This window comes from Alexandromys fortis, unplaced genomic scaffold (genome assembly GCF_014885135.2).
Source record: "Alexandromys fortis isolate MF-2015 unplaced genomic scaffold, M_Fortis_MF-2015_v1.1 scaffold_81, whole genome shotgun sequence".
Classification (NCBI taxonomy): Eukaryota; Metazoa; Chordata; class Mammalia; order Rodentia; family Cricetidae; genus Alexandromys; species Alexandromys fortis.
The window spans coordinates 4,449,216-4,469,293 of NW_026067960.1; the positions used below are offsets into that span (position 1 = coordinate 4,449,216).

The 20,078-nt window shown below is 47.8% G+C and overlaps 1 protein-coding gene across 1 annotated transcript in view; it reads right to left on the reverse strand.

Annotated features, from left to right (window-relative positions):
* LOC126508048 (serine/threonine-protein phosphatase 4 regulatory subunit 1-like) overlaps positions 1 to 20,078 on the reverse strand; it is an 82,214-nt gene that overhangs the window by 956 nt on the left and 61,180 nt on the right. The window contains 14 exon segments of the mRNA XM_050152927.1: positions 574 to 715; positions 2,683 to 2,817; positions 3,633 to 3,753; positions 6,147 to 6,247; positions 6,946 to 7,107; positions 7,308 to 7,502; positions 8,143 to 8,220; positions 10,712 to 10,905; positions 12,809 to 13,236; positions 14,268 to 14,452; positions 14,995 to 15,153; positions 17,093 to 17,158; positions 17,748 to 17,855; positions 19,007 to 19,150. Of these exon segments, the coding sequence (XP_050008884.1) occupies positions 574 to 715; positions 2,683 to 2,817; positions 3,633 to 3,753; positions 6,147 to 6,247; positions 6,946 to 7,107; positions 7,308 to 7,502; positions 8,143 to 8,220; positions 10,712 to 10,905; positions 12,809 to 13,236; positions 14,268 to 14,452; positions 14,995 to 15,153; positions 17,093 to 17,158; positions 17,748 to 17,855; positions 19,007 to 19,150 (2,218 nt within the window).

Here is a 20,078-nt window from a genome sequence, read left to right on the forward strand (position 1 = left end):
GTCTTTTAAGCCGCATGTCAAGACACTGGATAAGTTTTCCATCAATATCCACATACTTAAGTCCTTTCACGTGAGAAGTGCCTTATTCCAAAACTATTTCAGAGATTTTAATGGTAGGCTGCCAGAAGTGATAGCGGCTTTAAAAATTAACCCTTTAGATGCTCCTTGTTCTGTGATGCATGAGAACTGGCATGTGTGACCAGCAGCACGGGGAGAAGGCTAGAAATGGACAAACAGGCCACACTATGGTGGAAGTAAGGCAGCACAGACAAACAGCTTGCACCCACTATCACTCAAGCTTAAACAGCCAAGTGGAGTCATACTGCAGAAGCACTGAGAGAGACTTTGGGCTTTCTTTCCTACTGGAACTGGAGCTGATAAATGTGCCCTGTCTAGAGAGTGATAGATAGTTTGTATCTGGTGTGCCCTTGTTAAACAAATGGGATTGTGTTCATCTCTTTAGCTGGCTTGTGCCTCCAGTGTGTTGCTATGCAGCCTGCTATAACTCCTTGGGGACCTAGCTGCTACCTGCCACAGCTAAGGTTAACTGAGAAGCCAGCAAGGCCCACACACCCTTCTCCAGCAGTGTCTGCCGCAGGGCCTTGGCCAGCAGAACCCTCACATTTGGCACAGGATCCGATGCCAGGCTCAGGAGGCTGGGAAGCAAGTGCTCCACAAATTGGTCCACAGGAACAGACTCTTCATTGACCACAGCCTGCAGAAATAAGAGCCACAGCCCAGCAGTGACTTTCTCAACATTTCAAAGCACACATACTTCTATAATTCTAACGATATCACTTTGGAACCTGTAGGTTTGAGAGCAGCGCACATGTGAACTTTTACATTTCAAGAACTGAATTTAGTTATAAAAGCGGTGGCTAATTTTCCTAACACCCTTCCAAAGAATGATTGACAAGAGCACAGGATCTAGAGGGAAACATGGGCTTTGGAGCCTGGTCGCCTTGTGGCCTCAGGTAAGTTGTTTAGCTTTTCTGCACCTGGCTTTTCTCAACTGCACAGTGGCTAACCCTTTGTACCAATCACGCAGCACAGTACCACCACACTGTACTTAGAACTTGTTCAGAACCCCGCCTCAGAGACAGGGACCCAGATGCTAGCCCAGGCTTGGGTGTCTGTAAGAGCTGGCCATGTCTGCTTGAGCACAGCAGCAGAGTGTGTGCAGTACACCCCTCCTTTCTTCTCACAACCGACCCTGGAGAGCAAAAGTAGCCTTGTTTTATGGTAAGAGTGCCACCAATGTGGTGGTGGTGGCACTGAAAGTCTTAGGACCAACAAGTGAGTGGGGACTTTAGCCAGGTGTGTGGCTTCTGGGTCCTGTGGGTGTTCATGGCAAGGCTAGCATCATTGCAACAATGTATAAGGCCATTAAGGGGCTCTAGGTGCCAAGCTTGCTGTAGGCAGCTGGACTGCATCAGACCAGCCAGCCTGGAACAGCACAGGAGGATACACTTTACTGTGTAGAGAGACTTGGTTGCCTAGGCCACTGGCAGGGAGCTCAGAGAGAGGTTCTAGGCCAACTAGGTCTCAATCCAGATCTGTCTTGTCACCCTGGTACCTTCTTCCCAGAGCTGTGTTCAGATCAAAATTAACAAGTCTCTGAGGTATGCTATCTCCTGAACATCCTTCCCTTGTTTTGTGTTTTTCTTGATTTTCTAAATCTTTAACATTAAGCTTTTTTTCTTAAAAAAAAAAAAAAAAAAAAAAGATCTTGTTAGTTTTTCTTGAACAAAATGGATTGGAATCATCTCTTGGTTTTCACATTATTTTCTACATTCTAGATAAATAATTAAAAACATAAAAGAAAAAATATTTCATTTCTGCTTTTGCTACACAATGAGGTGAATACTGATTTTTTTCTTCACAGATGGCTGTGCTGTGGAAAAATACTGGCTATGTTCCTCTAGACCGACAGGGGGCGCTGGTGAGTCTTCTCACTGCAGTTGTTTTTGAGGCAGGGTCAAGGGACTAAGTGGAGACAGACAGGGCCCCATCAAAGTGAACTGTGAGCACGGCTGGGCAAGCAGCTCCTGGAGATGGCGCCCCAATCCCTTTGCATTTGCGGTGCCAAAGACAGCATGACGAAACATCAGAACCCCAAACATCGCAGCATCAGAACCCTTATTACCCCAAACATCGCAGCATTACCAAAACCCTCAGCTTTCTACTCTAGTGGGGTCCTGCCTAGGTCACTTGACTGCCCTGGGGTTTATGCTTAACCTAAAACAATTATCCTTAAGGGCTAACAAATGTGCCATTACGTTCTACCGTGTTCCACTGGGTTCCATACCAGGAGGTCTTACTGGAGAGCCAAATGTACCAAGATGGCTGACATTCAGGTGAACTTCAGTCATGAGGAGGGGGTTGTAGAGGAGACAAGGGACATAAATTGTAAGCTTGGGGCATGAAAAGGGGTTTCTGCACCCTCCCCCTGAATGAAGTGTGACAGGAGTGGGCTGGGTCTGGAGGGAGAGCTGGCTGGCTCTTCACTGATTTCATCTCCACAATACCCAGTACACAACAGGTATCAACCGTGTGTGGGATGTGAACAGGGTGACTGGACAAGACGTTATAACTCCCAGCTGTTGAGTGTCCTCTAAGGTGAGGAACCTCAGTAAAGAAGCCCAGCCTCTGCCAGGGACAGGAACCTGTGGCTGTGCTGACCTGACAGATGCAGGCAAAAGCTTGCCTTCCACCCCACTTAGGGCAGTGCCAGAACCTGGAGACGAGCTCCTGCATGAAACTGAGCCCCTGAGCACACGCGCCATGGGAGTAGAACTTCCGCAGCATGGCCACCACCTGCAAGCAAAGTGAGAGAGCCAGCCTGAGGCAGGGCCCAGCAGAGCTGACTCGAAGCAGCACTCTCCACGGCCGGGGGTGGGGGGTGGAGAGTGGAGAGGGAGAGGGGCGGCCATTCTTATGTTTCTTGTCCATCTTTCCAATGGATTTACCAGCAAGAGAAAGTAGCTCAGTTCTCACTGGAACACACACGTTTAAATAAGTCATAATACATACATGCACACAGAACTCTGCAAGGGCAATGTAAACAGAGAAGGGGATTAACAGACAAATACATCAAGGAGAAGGATCCAGCTCTTAAAACACATCATCTTGTGAAATGTTGTAAATTATTACCTTTGAGGATATGGTACTTATATAAAATTTTAATACCATCAAGGAATTTAAAAATCATTATTTTCAAGTAAGACTGTCTTTCTCTCAGGGAGCTGGAGGCTATACACACAGAACAGGGTCATCTTTTCTAACCAAGGCCCCTCCCCTTTATGAATTATTCTACAAAGCTGTATAGAATTCAACAATAACAACAAACACACACACACATAAACAACAATAAAACCCTAAGCTATTATTTAAAGAGTTTCAAATACAAAATGATTCCTGCACATTTACCATCATGGAAGCATAAAATTAACAGAAGGGTAGCCTGAAAATTGCTAAAACAATAAAGCTTCTAACTTCAAAAATTAAAAAAGCTGGACTTACAGAGAAAACAACAAACATCCCAGAAAAAAAAAAAAAACAGTGTTAAAATGGGAAACAGAAAAAGAGTGTGCTGTTTACAAGAATGAGCTACGGGAAGGCTGGCTCCTTACTAGCTTGAAGGAAATCCAGCGCACTTGAGAAACTTTGTCTGCACATAACTTCAGGGCGACGTGCCTCAGGTAACCATGAACGTCGCTGGCGCTGTAGAGTTCCAAGATGAGGATCAGCTGCCTACAATCACAAGCAGGGGGACCCCTACCATTAGTTACTAGTCGATTCCGCTCCTTTCCTTCGGCGGCCGCGCGGGCGCAGCAGCAACAGCCAGAGCAGCGGGCGTGCTGAAGCCGCTGGCACCGAGTGCTTTGTAAAACCGGTTTGGGCGTTCAGGGCGTGGGTACCGAGGTTCCAGCATCGGGCTATGGTTGAAAGGCACACAAAGCCCTGCCCTACAACACACACAATGTAAAAGCAGCCGCAGGCCTGCACTTCCCAGGCCACACCATGCATGGGTCAGCGGGAGCGAGAGCCGAGTGGCGGATGGCGCCCTCGCTCTTTTTCCTGTGTTCTTTCGGCTCCATTTCTTTTTTATTTTGCTCGCTCTTTCCTTTGCTTTCAACATCGCTCTTTCCCCCCTCGTTCTTCTTTCTCATCCGCTTTCCCCTAGCTCGTTTATGCCCACTCTTTTCAAACCGTTTGTTTTTTACTGCTCGCTTCATCGCGGTCCCCTCTGCACCAGTCTGCGGGCAGCCCTTTCACTCTCGCTCTTTCTGGCTAGGTCTTCCCTTCACTCTCCAGACCCCCTCGCTTTTTCTTTTTCGTTAGCTCTTTTTCCCTTGCTCTTTCTCTCTAGCCCCCCCCCCCCAATCTCATTAGTTTTTTTTTAATCCCCCTTGCTCCTTCTCACTAGGTTTTTTCTCCTCGTTCTTCCCCGCTAGCTTTTTTTCCCTTGTTCTTTCTCGCTGGCTTTCCCCCCCCCTTGCTCCTTCTCGCCAGGTCTTTTTCCGTGTTCTTTCTTGCCAGGTATTTTTTTTTCCCTTGTTCTTTTCTCGCTAGGTTTTTTCCCCCGTGCTCCTTCTCGCTAGGTACTATTATTCCCTTGTACTTTCTCGCTGGGTATTTTTCCCTCGCTCATTCTCACTAGGTATTTTTCCCTCGTTCTTTCTCGTTAGGTCTTTCCCCCTTGCTCTTTCTCATTAGGTATGATTCCCATGCCCTTTCTCACTAGGTATTTTTCCCTCGCTCTTTCTCGCTAGGTATTTTTTCCCCTCGCTCTTTTCTTGCTAGGTCTTTTCCCTCTCTCTTTTCTAGCTGGGTCTTCTTTGCTTTTCCTCGCTAGGCTTTTTCACTCGCTCTTTCTCGCCAGGTCTTTCTTCCTCGCTCCTTTTCCCTTGTTTTTGCGATAGGACATTTTTCCTTGCTCTTTCTGTCTCACTCGCCGCGGCCCGAGAGCCCCCGCTCGGCTAGGGCGGAGAGTGGTGTGATTTGCAAGCAGGCAAAGGAAATGAAAAAGGGCGGGGAGGAAGCGGGCTGCGGCAGGCTGTTTCATATCGCTCCCGCGGTTTGCAGGGGAGGCAGTGGGGAGGGGGGATGAATATCGCTCCCCGCACAGTCCTTATCGCGGGCCTGGGGCTGCAATAAGCACAGTGATGGGAGATAGGGCCGGGCCGCCGAGGCCCAAGCCGGCTCCTGCCGCCAGGGGGAGCACGGCCGCTGTGCCGGGCCCAGGCTTGTTTTTCTCAATTCTTTTGAGTGTGCTGAGAACATGACATAATGACTAAACCTCAATCTCTCAAATTAAGCATAATGATTAAAGCTCACAGCAAAAAGAAAGTCTTCCAGTTTGCCCCTGGCACCGGCCAAATCATATCCTGAATAGCTGAAAATGCCAGATGGATTTCTTCAGAAAGATAATTATTTGAGAGATGACTAGTTGTGAATAATGAAAATGAAAACTAAAGATACTAAATGGCCCTCAACAAAAGCCCAAACAAGCACCCCACAAACAATCTCCCCATCACTAAAGTACATTCTCCACTTAGAGAAGGGGGCACTGAACTGCATTCTCCTTCATTATGGGTAAAGCCTAGAACATTCTTTGTGTTGACAGCAGACAGGAACTGAAGAGTGCTCCACATAGGCACGGAACAGCAGCAAGCCTCATGGGCGGGTACTTCTATTTAATAGCTGTCTCATCCAGAGGAGACCTTTTCAGACCTCAATGCTGCCCAACATTCTTTGGCTATTCAAGTGCAGGAGGCACCATGTGTCCTACGGAGAAGGCAGTACACAGAATGCTCAAGAAGGCTTTGCAAAACCACTCTGATTCAGGGGAAAACATTGAAGAGTGGGTGATTCATCTTTTATTTGCTTCAAATAAATTGCCTTATAGAACTGCAGAACACTCCAATTCCAGAGTGACTCTAGCCCTGTCTTCATGTGAAAATGGATGCCTCCCCAGAGACACAGGACATATATAACTCAGAGCTTCAGAATCCCGTTTATACCTTAACAAAAACAAGCTCTCTTTATCCAAAGGAGCACTGTGCTGCTGCTTCAGATGTCAGCTACAACGAGGGAAGGAGGCAACTTCCCAGCTTGTCTCCCAGGGCCCCGTTTTCACTCACTCTGCTAGTTCGTATCGGAACCTCCAGTTCTTGCTGCTGTCCGTCACTACAAACTCCTGCAGCTGGCGGAGGTGCTCTCTCCTCTTGTCTTCATGGAGCAGCTGTTGAGAATACAGCTCCATGAATGACATGCCAGCCTCAAGGTGACTCCAGCACTCCCTTTGTTTCTCTGCAGGCTATAAGTTTGTCACCAGCCAAAAGCATGTGTGTCTCCCTCATACCTAGCCACCTAGGACTCGGTGTGGCTGACACCCAGTGAAGCACCCCATGGACAACTGCTGCCTTTCCTCTTGGGGGAGGGTGTCCATGTCCCTGAAACCCGTGGGCTTCCCCACCCTGAGGAGGTGTGTCTTTGTGTTCAGTGGATGATGGCTCTGCTGCCCCTGCAAGGTCTGAATGGGGTCAGTGACCACCGAAGTCCCTAAAGTGACAAATGAGTTTCTCTAACTTCTAAGCTCTTGTTTTTATGCCCAATCACTTCCCTAGGGGAAGGAAACGGCAGGAGCAGAAGCGCTGCAGTGACTTGCAGGAAAGGTCTTCCTGTGTGCAGGGCTATGGTTTCCACAGGTGACCTCTGGGTAAGCCAGGTCACCCCTGGGGACCTTGAACTTTGCCATCCAGAACCCTTCATAAGAAGCACAGCCCTACTGGGTCCAAGCAGCAGCAGATGTATGAATGTCCATTTTAGATTCTGGGTGCATTTCAACTGCAGAGTGTGGCTGTCTTTCACTGCCACCAAGCTGCTAGCCCATGCTCAGTGGCAGACTGGGGAAGGCCTGCGTGATTTCAGCTTTCCCACCTTTAGGAAGTCATACAGGTGTTTAAGGACTCCTACACGCACTTCATCCAGATCCTTTAAAAACCCACTGAAGATGGGAACCAGGTCGGCTGCTGTCAACTGATCCCCGAGAATCACTGCCAGCTCATGAATGGAAAAGGCGAGGGTCCGCCGGACCTTCCACTAGGGGTGACAGCAGACACACGAATCAGCACGAGCAAGTGTAATTCAATGTTCCTAGCATTTCCCCAGAGGACAGTAAACAAGCCGGCTCATAGTCACAGGCAAAGTCAGGGCGACAAGCTGTGCTGCAGCCCCAGGGCCTCCTGCTCTGATGCCGCCCTCTTTCTGTCTGTGCCTCTCGACCAGACCCTTTACCTGACCATCAGAAGCCAGATGTGTCCTTCACACATTTCATATGTGTCCTTCAAGCAGTGCCAGTTCTGCCGGCCGAGGGTCAGGGCCACCCCAGGGAGGCTGTAGGCACAGTGCTTGGCGATGTCAGTGTCCACAGTCTGGGCTCTAGCTGGGTCAGTCATGGACACGAACTGGTCGAGCAGAGGCTGAGGGATTATATCCTGAGAAACAGGAGAAAGGAAATCATCACACTGCAAGGAGGGCCAGCGACAGCAGTGCAGGCTCTCACAGCCTGGGCTGTACAGAATACCAGAGGGAAAGCAGCACCTACAGTCAGCTGCCTCAAAGGGGGCACCTAGGCCACAGGTGCATGACCCATGCTCTCCAACAGCCCCGGAAGCTGGGCCCAAGGCTACCCTTGGGATTATTATTTCTCCTTTCCAACTGAAGAGAGGCCGCCCTGGTATAAACAGCACCTGTTTATGCCTGCCTCTGGAAGAGCAATGTGTGCCAATGACTTAGAATATTTAAGGAGCATATTTGTATGGCACAAGGGGCCAATCCATAAGAGGAATGCACCAACAAAAGAAACCTACAAAATTTTTGTGCCAAAAAAAAAGTCATTGTCTAAAACATTAGTCTGAGGTCGTCCCCCCTGTTTAGCTTTATTAACAGACTTTGAACACTACTTCGTAATTCTATTAGAGAAAATATTACCAATGCAGTTAACTAGATAAACAGTACTGAGATAAGGAAAGCACTGGGCTTCAGTGGCTGCTGCAAAGCTTAACTTAAGGAAGACAAAAGGCTAATCTACTTTGTTTTTTTGTTCTTTCCTTTTGTTTTAAGGAACAAACAAACCTGTACTTTAGATCTGTGCTCCTCAAGTGCCTCCGTCTCCAGGTGCTCACTGCTTCTATTCTGAGGCTCAGTTTGATCCTGTAGAGTTGATGGGACATGTCACCAACTGACACCAAAGGAGGACAGCGTCTTCATCCACCCCCATCCAAGGAACCGTCCTTCATGTCAGAAACAACAAGTGCATTTCCTGAGGGCATGGCATTTCTCCTGACAGCAGAACATGCACTTCTACACAGCGGCAGGCTCTGCACACGGTCCAGTCTCTACCTGTGCTCTGGAGAAGGAGCTCACAGCAGCTTCAAGGCTGCCTTATAGGCAGCCATGCTGACTGTTAAAGCGGTGAAGAACAACAGTGTGGGATGTCATCTGCCACTCTTTTAAGGCCTGGTCTCTTGTGTGTGGTCAATCAGCAGCCTTCAAGACAGCTCCAGAAAGAGGGGTAAGGGCGGATTTTCAGAAAGGACAGAGTAGGACCTGCAGTCTTGGCTTGGAGTCAGGCTGCAGTGCAGGTGGCAGGCATGGCAGTGAGGGAGGTTCGGCCAGCAGGGGACTATTGACTCAGTAAACTCTTCTGTGCTCTCACATGTGCAAACACTCCTAATGTTTGCTGATGAACCTTTGCATTAGGTTAACAATTAAAATGAGCAACAACATTCAATGGTGACATATCAGTCTTTGATCATTGATTAACATTAACTGAGATGGACCTGACCTTCTCCTTCAACCATAACACGGATGTTCAACTTGCACTTGAAATGTCATACTGTCTATTGTGCTAATGGATTCTGACAAATCAGCTCAATATATGATACGGGAGTCAATTAATACCCCAATAAATGCAATGTTTGCTCTGAGCATGCCACCAGGACCTTAGTGCCCAATGTTTACAGAGAAACATGCTGTCTATCTGAAGAGGAAACATGATGGCAGTAACATTTTGGTAGGGCATTCAAGGTCTCCTTTGGGCATGGTGCCTCCGATTCTCCACATGAATCAACAACACGCACTAACACGACACGGCTGGTATCAAATTCAGCACTTTAGGAAGGAATCCTGTCCAAGTCTTGAGTGAGCTCACTGTGGAGCACTGGCTTCAAGAGTGATCCATCCTGACCCAACACCACAAGCCCTGTGAGCTCACTTCTCCAAACAGCCCTGGAGCAGGGCGGCATACTGAGTGGTGTGAGGCACCACACCTTCCTGAGGAGAACCTGCGAGAGAGCCCTAGCTCTTCAGGACAGTCACATTTCCAACCACTCTGCCATCTGCACCTCCCCTCCCTCTGCAGCTGTGGCCAAGGAGAGCCAGGAGGAGAGCAAAGGCAGGAGGACTTTTGGGGTAGGGTTTCCTTCTTCTGTTGAGCACCCTATGCTGACATGGACAGACAGCACAGAGGTATGATCCACTCTGCCTCTCTTGAACATTGTGGGACAGGGGTGCTCTGCCGTCCACATGGTCTCAGTATTTGCAGCTGAGGCCCCTGGCTGACCTCATCTGCGCTCCAGGGTCAAGCTGAGATCCACCAGCTTAGCTTTTCACACACACCTCGGAAGACCTGGCTGAGGCGCTCTGCTGCCTTTTTCCAGTTCTGCCTCTGGTAAAGAGGCCCCAATACTAACACACTCCACCAGGGACAATGGACTAGACTTTTCTCCCCTATAGTTAGGGTTTCTACAGGCAGGTAACAAAGGAAACAGGCCCGTTTTCTTGGCATTTTATAGAAGCAACACAGGCATCCCATCCTTTCTTACTAACCTAAAGGCACCTTTGACAACTTAGACACTTGAGATTAAGATTGTGCCAGTCGCTCATTTGAACAGGCTTCGGGTGGGGATGATAAATTAATAACTACAGTCAGAATTTCAGTCCTGTCAACAGCAGTGTGCACTTGGCTCCTGAAGACCGTGGACTTGCAGAGTCTGATCACGCTGATTCACAGTGGCGAAAAGGCATCAACTTACCTGAGGACTGGGCAATGAGAGACCCCAGTTTAAACTGGGTCAAGTGAAAGCTAGGGGAACGGGAAGGTACATGGATGCCCAATATCAAGAGGGTTAGGAAGCTTCTAGAGAGCCAGGCAAGGAGGAAGTTCAGGCCCTTCTGGTTTCACTTGGGGCCCTGGTCTCACAAGGGTAGGAGAAAGCAGGTGACGCGGGCTTTCTCAAGTCTCTCCTCTGAGAAGGACCAGCACCAAGCGGCTGGGGATGAAAGGATGTCACTCTCTGTGGCCTTCGTCAAGTTAGAATTCACCCTCTTCTGTTATTAAAGACGTAAGTGACCGCCAGAAATGACCAGGACATTTACACTGTTAATCCCCCAGGAGCACTGCCTGTCATCCCCCCCCTCTCGGGGGGGGGGGTTGTTTCTGGTGCCCACCCTGTTCCCAATGAAGGGATTCAGGATGATCAATCACCTGATTGATTGGTTGTCTAGTTATCCAAAACATGACCTTAAGAATGAAATGAAATTTGCCATTTATCTTCTCTGCGGGGATGTATTAATAAAAGCAAGCATGGCTTTGTGATTTCTGTCACATCCTCAGTGGCTGAGGGACAGGGCAAGTACTTACTGTGCTCTGTAATATCCTGGCCACGGAGAGCTCATTCTGAGATGATGAAGCCGACAGGAGGATATGATTGTCGGAGACAGGGCTGGGATCTGAAACGGGCTCTTCGTTTAGACCTTCTGTCTGCCTGCCCTCGGGTTCATGAGTGGAGTCGAGCTGCGTTGCTCTCAGTGCGGCAGATAATACCTGAACTTGAGCTTCAAGAAGAGAAGTAGCAAGAATTTTAATAACTATATAGGGCTAGGTATGTGGTTCAGTTGGTAGAGTGTTTACCTAGCATTCAGAAAACCCTGTTTTGGATGCCCTGCCCCCATAAGATGGGTGTGACAGTGCTTACTTCTACATAATCCCAGCATGTGGGAGATGGCAGCAAAAAGACCAGCAGTTCAAAGTCACTCTCTATTACAAAGCAAGTACCAGACTAACTCGGGCTTTGTGAGAACCTGTCTCAAAAAAAAAAAAATTGTAAAAAGATTTTAATAATTGAATGTGGATCCTGGACTGACTTGAGGGGTATGCACCAAGCCTTGGCCTGGGAATGGGATTCTCCCTAGAGGCACATATGTGCACCTCCTCCAGAACTGGAGACTGTCTAGTACCAGACTCTGGAGTCTAAACAAGATCTCCCAGCCCAGTGTGATGCTGGCCACATCAGCCACACTGAGCACATATCTGGATTCAAACCACATTTGTCAGGAAGAATCAGTTCAACTCTATTGTCTCTCACAAAAGAACACAATGAGGTTACACAGGGAGAAGCTGGGAGGCCATCCTCCTTGACAAGGGTTGTCCCACTACCCGTTTATAAAGCAGGACGGCCTCCCTCCCACTCAGGCATATGCATGCGCATACATCTAAGTCTATTCTCACACTAGTGTGGTTGCTCTATGTGAACCGACAGAGTTTTCTACACAAATTAAAGCTGTATATCCCCATCTCCAGAGCATTGGGCACATGCACTACCTATCCGCCAAGTGCAGCACACCAGGCCCTCTGCAATAGCCAGAATATAAAATGTGTCATTTTTTTCTGCATCTCTGGGGGTACTGACTCCTTTGGGATCTGGGGAAAGCTAAGAGTCCTTTCTTACTGAGAAAGCAGCTATGTAAAATGTGCAGAACACTACAAACAATGGCTTTTCAGGAGCAGGAAAAATACCCGTGGCCTATCCCTTGACCTCCAGGGTGGGGATCCCTCCATTTTCTCTGCCCCCAGGAATGACCAGCTTCCTGCCCTATGCTGCTTCTGGATACCTCTCTGTCAGTCCTCACTACACCCTAGGCAGAGCTGCCTATACAACCCCCTCTGGCAAATGATGTCAGCCCCAGCAGCTCTTGTTATGGGAGGAAGGGGAGTGTCAGAGCAGCTATAGGAATGTGCTGGTCCATGTCCAACCCTCTGCCTGTAGCAGTCAGGCAGGGAATGCTTGTTTGTCCCTTGAACAACCACTGGGCTCCTTTACTTAGTCTCAGGGACAAAGACTAATCATGGGGCAATCTGAACCTTCACATTTCCTTTCCCCAAAGCATCACAGATCTTTGCCTTGTAACAGCACCAAGTTTTGCTTTCCCAGTTTCTCTGACTCAGGACAAACACAAGTCTAACACTGTTGATTGGCTGAGGACTAACTGGGGTATGCACGATACCGGGCATGGATTAGGAGACTGGCTCCGAGACCCCACATTTGGTGGGAGCATTAGTCATGACATAAAAAACACCTCAAAAAAGTTGTACTTTCCCTGGTTGCATAAGACAGAAACCTTAGGACTTAGTGAAGGCCTGAGGCAATGGGTTCCAAAAGGAGGGCCTCGCCGGGAGTGTGAAAAATGACATCACTGTCCCTGGAGCTAATAAACCTTCTGTAACCACAGGTATGCCCAAGCACTGTCCCCTGTTCTGTCAGGGTTCCCTCCAGGCTGTGCATACAGTGTCTGGAAACCCTCTTCACACAGTTCCTGTTTGGAGATATCAGACTGGATTAGGCATGACCCTGAGTAAGGATAGTTAAGAGATTATACCGACAGACATTGCAGCATAGGGGCCTTGGGGGGAAGGAAGCAGTCCTGTGCCATCCACAACACACAGACATCCTGTCTTTACCTTGAATGTCTGGGTCCTGCAGCAAATGCCCCTGCAGACTCTGCAGGACTTTCTGGATTTCGCTTCTGGCCACACAGCTGTCACATGTAGCCTCAGGTCCACTGTGGCTCTCTTCCAGGGGTCCAGCCCCACTCAGAAGCACCTCCACTTCTTTGCTTATGTCAGGCAGAGGAGTTCGCCAATACAGGAAAGTACTGAACGTGTCCTCAGAAGTCCCTGGACCTGCTTCATGGTCACTGTTGCTGAGGCAGCCACTGCCCCCTGGGAGCTCTGGGAAAGCCCCAATCCTCTCAGCTAAGGTTGGAGAAGAGCTCTGTGGCTGGCTCTCTGCAGTGACTGCAGAGGAGCTGCTGTCATGCCGGTGACCGGTCCTGACCGAGGCCTCTTCTGGAAGCAGGTCTGGCTCCACGTGCACTGCTGCTTTAGGACTAGAGCAAAGGAGGGAGCAAGCTCTCAGAGCCACAGAACATTAGGGAAGGAGGCAGAAGCAGGGGTCTCCACCCTCCTGCCATTGTGTCAGAAGACTGCTACCTCACAGCTGCGCTCAGTACCACTCTGTCCCCTGGGAGAAAGGTGTATACTAAAAATACCCCTAAAGTTTATCAGTACCCCAGAAGGGGCAGGCTTTGGAAAAACAGGCTCAGGCACCAGCAAGAGCTAACCGTGTGCCAGTCTCTTGGAAAGCCTTGATGAGGAAGACCTGGTCCCGGGAATGGCACAGCACAAGCACTGTGAGTGCAGGAGGAGGAAGTATGGAGGATGGGGACACTGAGTGCAGGAGGAGGAAGTATGGAGGATGGGGACACTGAGTGCAGGAGGAGGAAGTAAGGAGGAGGAGGACACTGAGTGCAGGAGGAGGAGGAGGAAGTATGGAGGGATGAGAAGGGTCTATATGCAAAGGTGTCAAGTGCCCACACAGTCCTACCTCACACTCTTGCATAAAGGAGTGCTTAAAAATTACCTCAATATGGTCAGTTCCTGACCACCATCTTCATAGGGCAAGCTAAAAAGCCAAAGATCAGACTTCACACTAGTAAGACACTGAGGGTCAACACAGCACACAGGGATGGGGCCTTTGTATACACAGAATGGCCCATGTCACAAATGTATGTCTGGAACACTTCACCTTTTTCCCTGTGTAAATTCTCCAAAGAACTCCATTACTCGAGGAGAGAAAGAATTTTCTTTACAGGTCATCATTTCATCCCCACACTCCGTGAAGATCTGATCTAACTGAAGAGATGTGGTAGCTCCGTTATTTATAACCTGGCAGTCATGTTTCGAAATCATTATTGCAATTACTTTTTGCTTCTTTACATAATTAAAGCTCTAATATTCCATCTTGCCCAGAAGGTCACTATTACTAAATCTGGAGATGAGATAATTGCTAGAATTCTAGATGGATGCTTGAGGTGAAGGGGGAGGGGGGGTTGTGCCAAGTATCCTGGCTGGAGCTTACCCGTTTGAGGAGTCTGCAGTGCAACTGGTGGGCCTGGGTGGTCCAGAGGCAAACCCAGAGTTCACCTCTTGGCTCGGTGGCCTGATGCTCAGGGTGCCATCCTCCCGAATGGACAGGCCAGTTTGGGGTGGGTTTGCAAATGTGGAGATAAAGGGGCCGAGTGACTGAAAGGCCGCTTGGCGCACCTGGAACCAGAGCACACAGTGTTGACCTGCAGCAGGGACCAGATCTGACACCAGGGAGGGACAGAGATGGTCGATCTCAAGTTTGCTACTTTCTAACCACCCACTAAAAGCCAAGTAAACCATTATCAATGGAAAAAAGGTACATTTAACCCCACAGCCTAGTCTTCATGTTTCTAGACTGTGAACTCCACTTACCACTAGACTTCATGAAGTCTGTAGGAAGACCTCACTGACAGTGTCCAACCTGCCTATGGCAGTATAGGAAAGAGAATAAAGCACTTAGAGATTTTTCTTCTCAATTCTGGCTTCTACATTGTACACTTTCCCCAAGTGTTGAACTGTGTGCCTCTTTCTTAGTATTTACCCCAAAGGCTTTGATATTTTAGTTACCCTAATTTTGATCTCACAACATCTAGCTCTGACTTCAGCCATCAATGAATGAAAGGGAAAAAAATATATAAGCCAGAAACCAAGACGGAAATTGGAGACAGCAGGACAGATGGAGAGATTGACACTTGGAGGCCAGTTGTGCAAGGACTCACCCATCGACAGGGATCACTGATGAGTCTGATGAAGAGGGGCGAGAGCTGGGTCCTACGGACCTCAGGGGAGGTGTTGCAGCTCACAGCCATGAAGCACTCCGTGCATGCTTTCCGCATCCCCCACATGTTATCGGAGCAGAGCTCAAAAAACGTTGGTATCTACCAGAGAAGCAAAAGCTACTCAAATATGAGTACCTGTAGATGGTCAGGACCTGTCCCAATAGCCTATAAAGGCAGAGCCACAGGGGCATAACAAAACAACAATAAAAAGATAACAGCAAAACATTCTCTAAAGGGATCACATAAAAGAAACAGTAGGAAAAGAAAGCATAGCTCTTTCACCACCTAACAAGTGATTTGGTTAAATTTAAGAAGATAATGGAGAAAACAACAAAGAGAAGGGCCAACACTCCTTTCTCAGCTAAATTAGACCAGCTCAAAAGTCAGAGACTCGGTGAATGGCAGACTCACCCAGCCACGGGCACTGTCTTTGACCAGGGTATTGTCAGGCTGTGGTAGCTGAGAGTAGACATGGGGCTCACGCTGTAATCCCAGCACTCAGAAGACTGAGGTGGAAGGATTACACATTTGAAGCTAGTCTGGGCTACACAGACTGTGAGAATATAAATAATTCCTGTCTACAGACATGCAAATTATGTCCAGAGGAAGGTAGATGACCTGTCTATTCCTCTGGAAGTCACTTGGATTCTGTGCTCTCTGATACTGTGGGGCTCTCCATTGAAATTGGCTGTTATATTTTTCTGGTTTCCTTTATTAGCAAATGAGTTAAATATAATTTTTTTACCTATGTTCATTTATGTCTACATGAAATTGGCCATTATATCTTTTAAATTTTATCTTTTAAAGAGCTTTGATTTTAATATCCTAATGTAAAACACTTAGCTGAAAACGTTTCACAAATGGGAGCATGGTGTGACAGAGGGAAGAGCCACCTACAGGAAAATGGCTGTGCTGGCCACTGCTGCCCCCACCAAAGACATCAACGAGATGCTCATGTTCTTGGGGCCTTCAGAGCAGAAGCCCAGGATAAATTGTCTTGGCTTACAATGGCGTTGATGTGGCTTACACTTTAAATAAATAAAATGTGCTTCTGAACTGAAATTTAAAAATCAATTTGGAGATGATCCTCTTTGAGGTTAAATTCCAACCGCAAAGCTAGAGCATTAATGAGAGACAGGTGCAGTCTGAGAGCCCAGCAGCCGCCCAGGCCAAGATAACCCAGTACAATCCCTGTCCTCGAGGTACCCATCTGTGAAACCCTCACAAGAGGTCCTATGAACAAAAGGATACAGGGGGTGAAAAAAAAAAACATTCTACAGCATGTGGGCAGGTGAGTCTGGGCAAGACAAGAATGCCCAAATACATTCCAGCTGAGCTAGCAGCGTGTGAGGGTCTCTCAATGGACAGGCAGAATGGTCTTAAGAAGAGCCACTGCATCACAGGAGTGAAAGTCATGGGGGGGGGGGCACTATAGGTGTGGTGTTCCATTGGCCACATCAGTCACATGAACTTTGACTCCCAGTTGAGATGTGTGGCCAGAGCTGAACCCAGCCAGACCAGCACAGTGGGGCAGATGTGGGGTGACTGCAGGCACGGTAGAAGAGATACTTTTTTTTTTTTTGATTTTTCGAGACAGGGTTTCTCCGTAGCTTTTGGTTCCTGTCCTGGAACTAGCTCTTGTAGACCAGGCTGGCCTCGAACTCACAGAGATCCGCCTGTCTCTGCCTCCCGAGTGCTGGGAATTAAAGGCATGAGCCACCACCGCCTGGCGAAGAGATACTTTTTAAAGAGACCTGAATGGTGACAAGGCTCTGTATTTTAACCCAGAAACCAAGAAAAATATGCCTAGTGTTTGCAGGCTCAAGGGCAAGAAAGAGCACCGGAAGGGGTGGTGAGGAGGCAGCAGAGAAAACACAGACAGAGGAGGCACAGGAGATGTGACCAGGAGTGGGAACAGCATCAAGGTCACAGGGCACAGCACAGTGTCTGGGCTCTCTGTGCCCACCCACTTGCCGACAGACTTGCAAAGCACATCAAGAAGTGTGGCAGCAATTATGATTGGCAAAGCTTCACATACCAAAAATTGCTCGGTGGCTTCTTGTCCAACAGCATGACAAATATCACCAAAATGCGTGGCGCATACCTGTGAAAGGCAAAGGCCTACCCATCATTTCTTTTTCTTTCTTTTTGTCTTAACAAATTGTAAAGCCTAACAAGCAGGAACTCTGAGAGCAATTATCCCTCTAGTCAGACAGCTAACAAGCCTGTACCAGGCCCATCGCCCACACAGCACCATGCCAGGTGCCTGCTGCATTGAAAACAGGGATTTACAGGAGGTTGCCCACTTCTTTGGCTTCCTGGCTCCTAATTGCTCTTGATGCATAATGCATTTGGTAGTGATAAGGCAGAGCCTGTTCGCTTCCCTGCATAGTGAACGAGACCCCCAGCCCTGACCATGCTTGTCACATAGCCTGAAGAGCAAGGTAGAAGCTGGGGCTTCACTACCTCTAAGTAGGGCTGAGAAAGCTAAATCTTGAGCAACCCAAAGGGAAACCAGGAATAGGGTGGAAGGTGCAGAGATGACAAGAGGGTTCTGGAACTAATCATTCCAAGGAATCAAAGAACCCGTGAGTCTGTCCAATGTTACCTAGCCAGCAGTGGCCCTGCCAAAGTTGACTAAACAAGTAGACAGGGATACTAGAGGGACAGACTGCAGTCTCTTATGCTCCCACCTTTCGAACTTGGAAGAGTTTCCCATCGCTGCACAGTTCACAGAACCGAGGCAGCAGCAGGCGCTTAACTATGTTCTTCTTCAGCATGGACGCCATTCTGCAGATTATCTGTATGCAACAAGAAGAGCAGGATGGCCTGACATACCAAAATGTCTCCATCACAGGGATAAAAAGACATGCATTTGAAATAGTCCTCAAATACCCAGGAAGGAAAACACAGGATACCTTTGAGTTCTGTCAAGTCAGATGGTCAGCAGAGGCCAAAGGTGTCCCTAACATTACCCAGATATGAGCTCTCCTGCAGCCCCATCAGTAGCTACCCAACCCCTACCATGCACCACCTGATTGATCTCCACTGGTTGTTTTACCTCCAGGCTGGTTACTGTCCCACTTTTCAGATGAAACCAGCACAGAGACGTGTCAAGTGGTGTACATACAAATGAAGAGCCTTGAGGTGAGACACAACCAAGGACACACAGGTAACACTGCTCCACACGGCTGTGGGTGAGCAGGCTTCACACTCCATCCCTGAGCCGAAAACTGAGACCCCAAGCAAACACTACAGGGTTACTGGTTTGAGAATTTAGGTTTGAGCCTTCCAGGAAAGCTGGAAAGAGTAGAGTACTTTAGGAGGAGGCCAGAAGGAAGCTAAGAAAGAAGAGCTCACCATCATGATGCTATCTTATCTGCCTCACTAGACAGTCTATGAACTGGGTACATACAGAGAAGATGATGAGGGTCACATGACTGCTGCCTGGAAAGCAGGATCTGGAACACTTCTCACAGCTAAGGTAACACTCTTCAGAGAAATGTAAGAGAATCTACTTTCTATTTTATCAACAAGATACAAAACAAAAACAAAATCTGCACAGGCATGGACCTAGCATCATTAAAAAATAAATAAAATGAGCATGAGACTAGAAAGTGTGATCCATAGTTTAAAAAACAAAACAAAGAAAAACCAGTACTCAGAAGTCAGAATTTACAAACTTTAAAAAGAACATAAAGCAGTCATTATAAACATGCTTGGGAACTACAAAGAAAAGATAGTTACAATTAATGAGCAGATAGAGACTCTCATCAAAGAAACAGAAACTACAGAATAGAATCACACAGTAACAGAGCAGCTTTGTAACAGGTGCCCTTGAATGGAACTGGACTGAGAAACAGCAAGTTAGGGAAGGTGTCAACTCTGGGTGTGCCTGTGTGAGCACCTCCAGGAAGAAGCTCCTGGCCCAAGAGTGCTTTAATCCACTAACCGGGGTGGAGGGGCCTGTCTGGGATGAAAGAGGTAATGAGGGCATCTGGGACTGGATCTGGCCCTGGCCTCTCCTATTCCTGTTCTCTTCTGCTCCCTGTCCTCCTTGATGTCAGCCATTCCAATCACGAACAGATGACAACCTCTGAAATTGCAAAAATAATAAAGCAAATAAGTATTTCCATCTTGTGAGTCCCTTTCATCAGCCACCGTCACAGCAGTGAGCTGCAGCTGTCCATAAGCCTTGGAGATCAACTGCCCTGTGAATAACAGCTACGTAAGTTCAGCAAACTCAAGAGTCAGCTAGTTGAAAGCAGTGAGAGCCAACCAAAAGGCAGAGATTGTATGTCTAGATGCCCTTAAAAGATGAAGGCCAGCCAGGAGTGTTGGCATAGGACTTCGATTTTGCACTCAAGAGTCTGAAACAGGAGGATTATGAGTTATGGTAAGTTCAAGACTGGCCGGGCCTACACAGTGACATTAGCTCAAAAAACTAAAAAGGAACTGCATTGCAAAGGAAGGAGTATGTGAAGGAACAAATCCCCAAACTTCCCAAACCCTGTAAAATCTAGGTTGCTCAACAAATAAGGAGTAGGATAACAAACATTGTTAGGATCCATTGTAAGAAGGAAAAAAAAAAAAGCTTGGGGAAGGTACTGTATCTATAAAAGCTTAAGAATGAAAGCTGATTTCAGAGAGAAACAGGAGACCCAATGGCAACAATGGCTTTAACACTTTACAAAAAGAAACAGAGCTATAGACCCACAGTTCTATACCCAGCAAAACTAACATAAAAAGTGAGGAAAGTAAGGACTCCTTTAAAACCAGAACCACTTGAAGGAAGTTCTTCACATGGAGAGAAATGACAGGAAGAGCAGTCATCAAAATTGGCAAAATTCAGCATAAAAAATGCTATTATCTTTCTCTTAGTAATTTCTTCAAAAGATATAACTTTTTTAAAAAAATGGATGGTCCTTGGACTTCCCACAGGGCAGGGAACCCTGACTGCTCTTTGGGCTGACGAGGGAGGGGGACTTGATTGGGGGAGGGGGAGGGAAAGGGGAGGCGGCGGT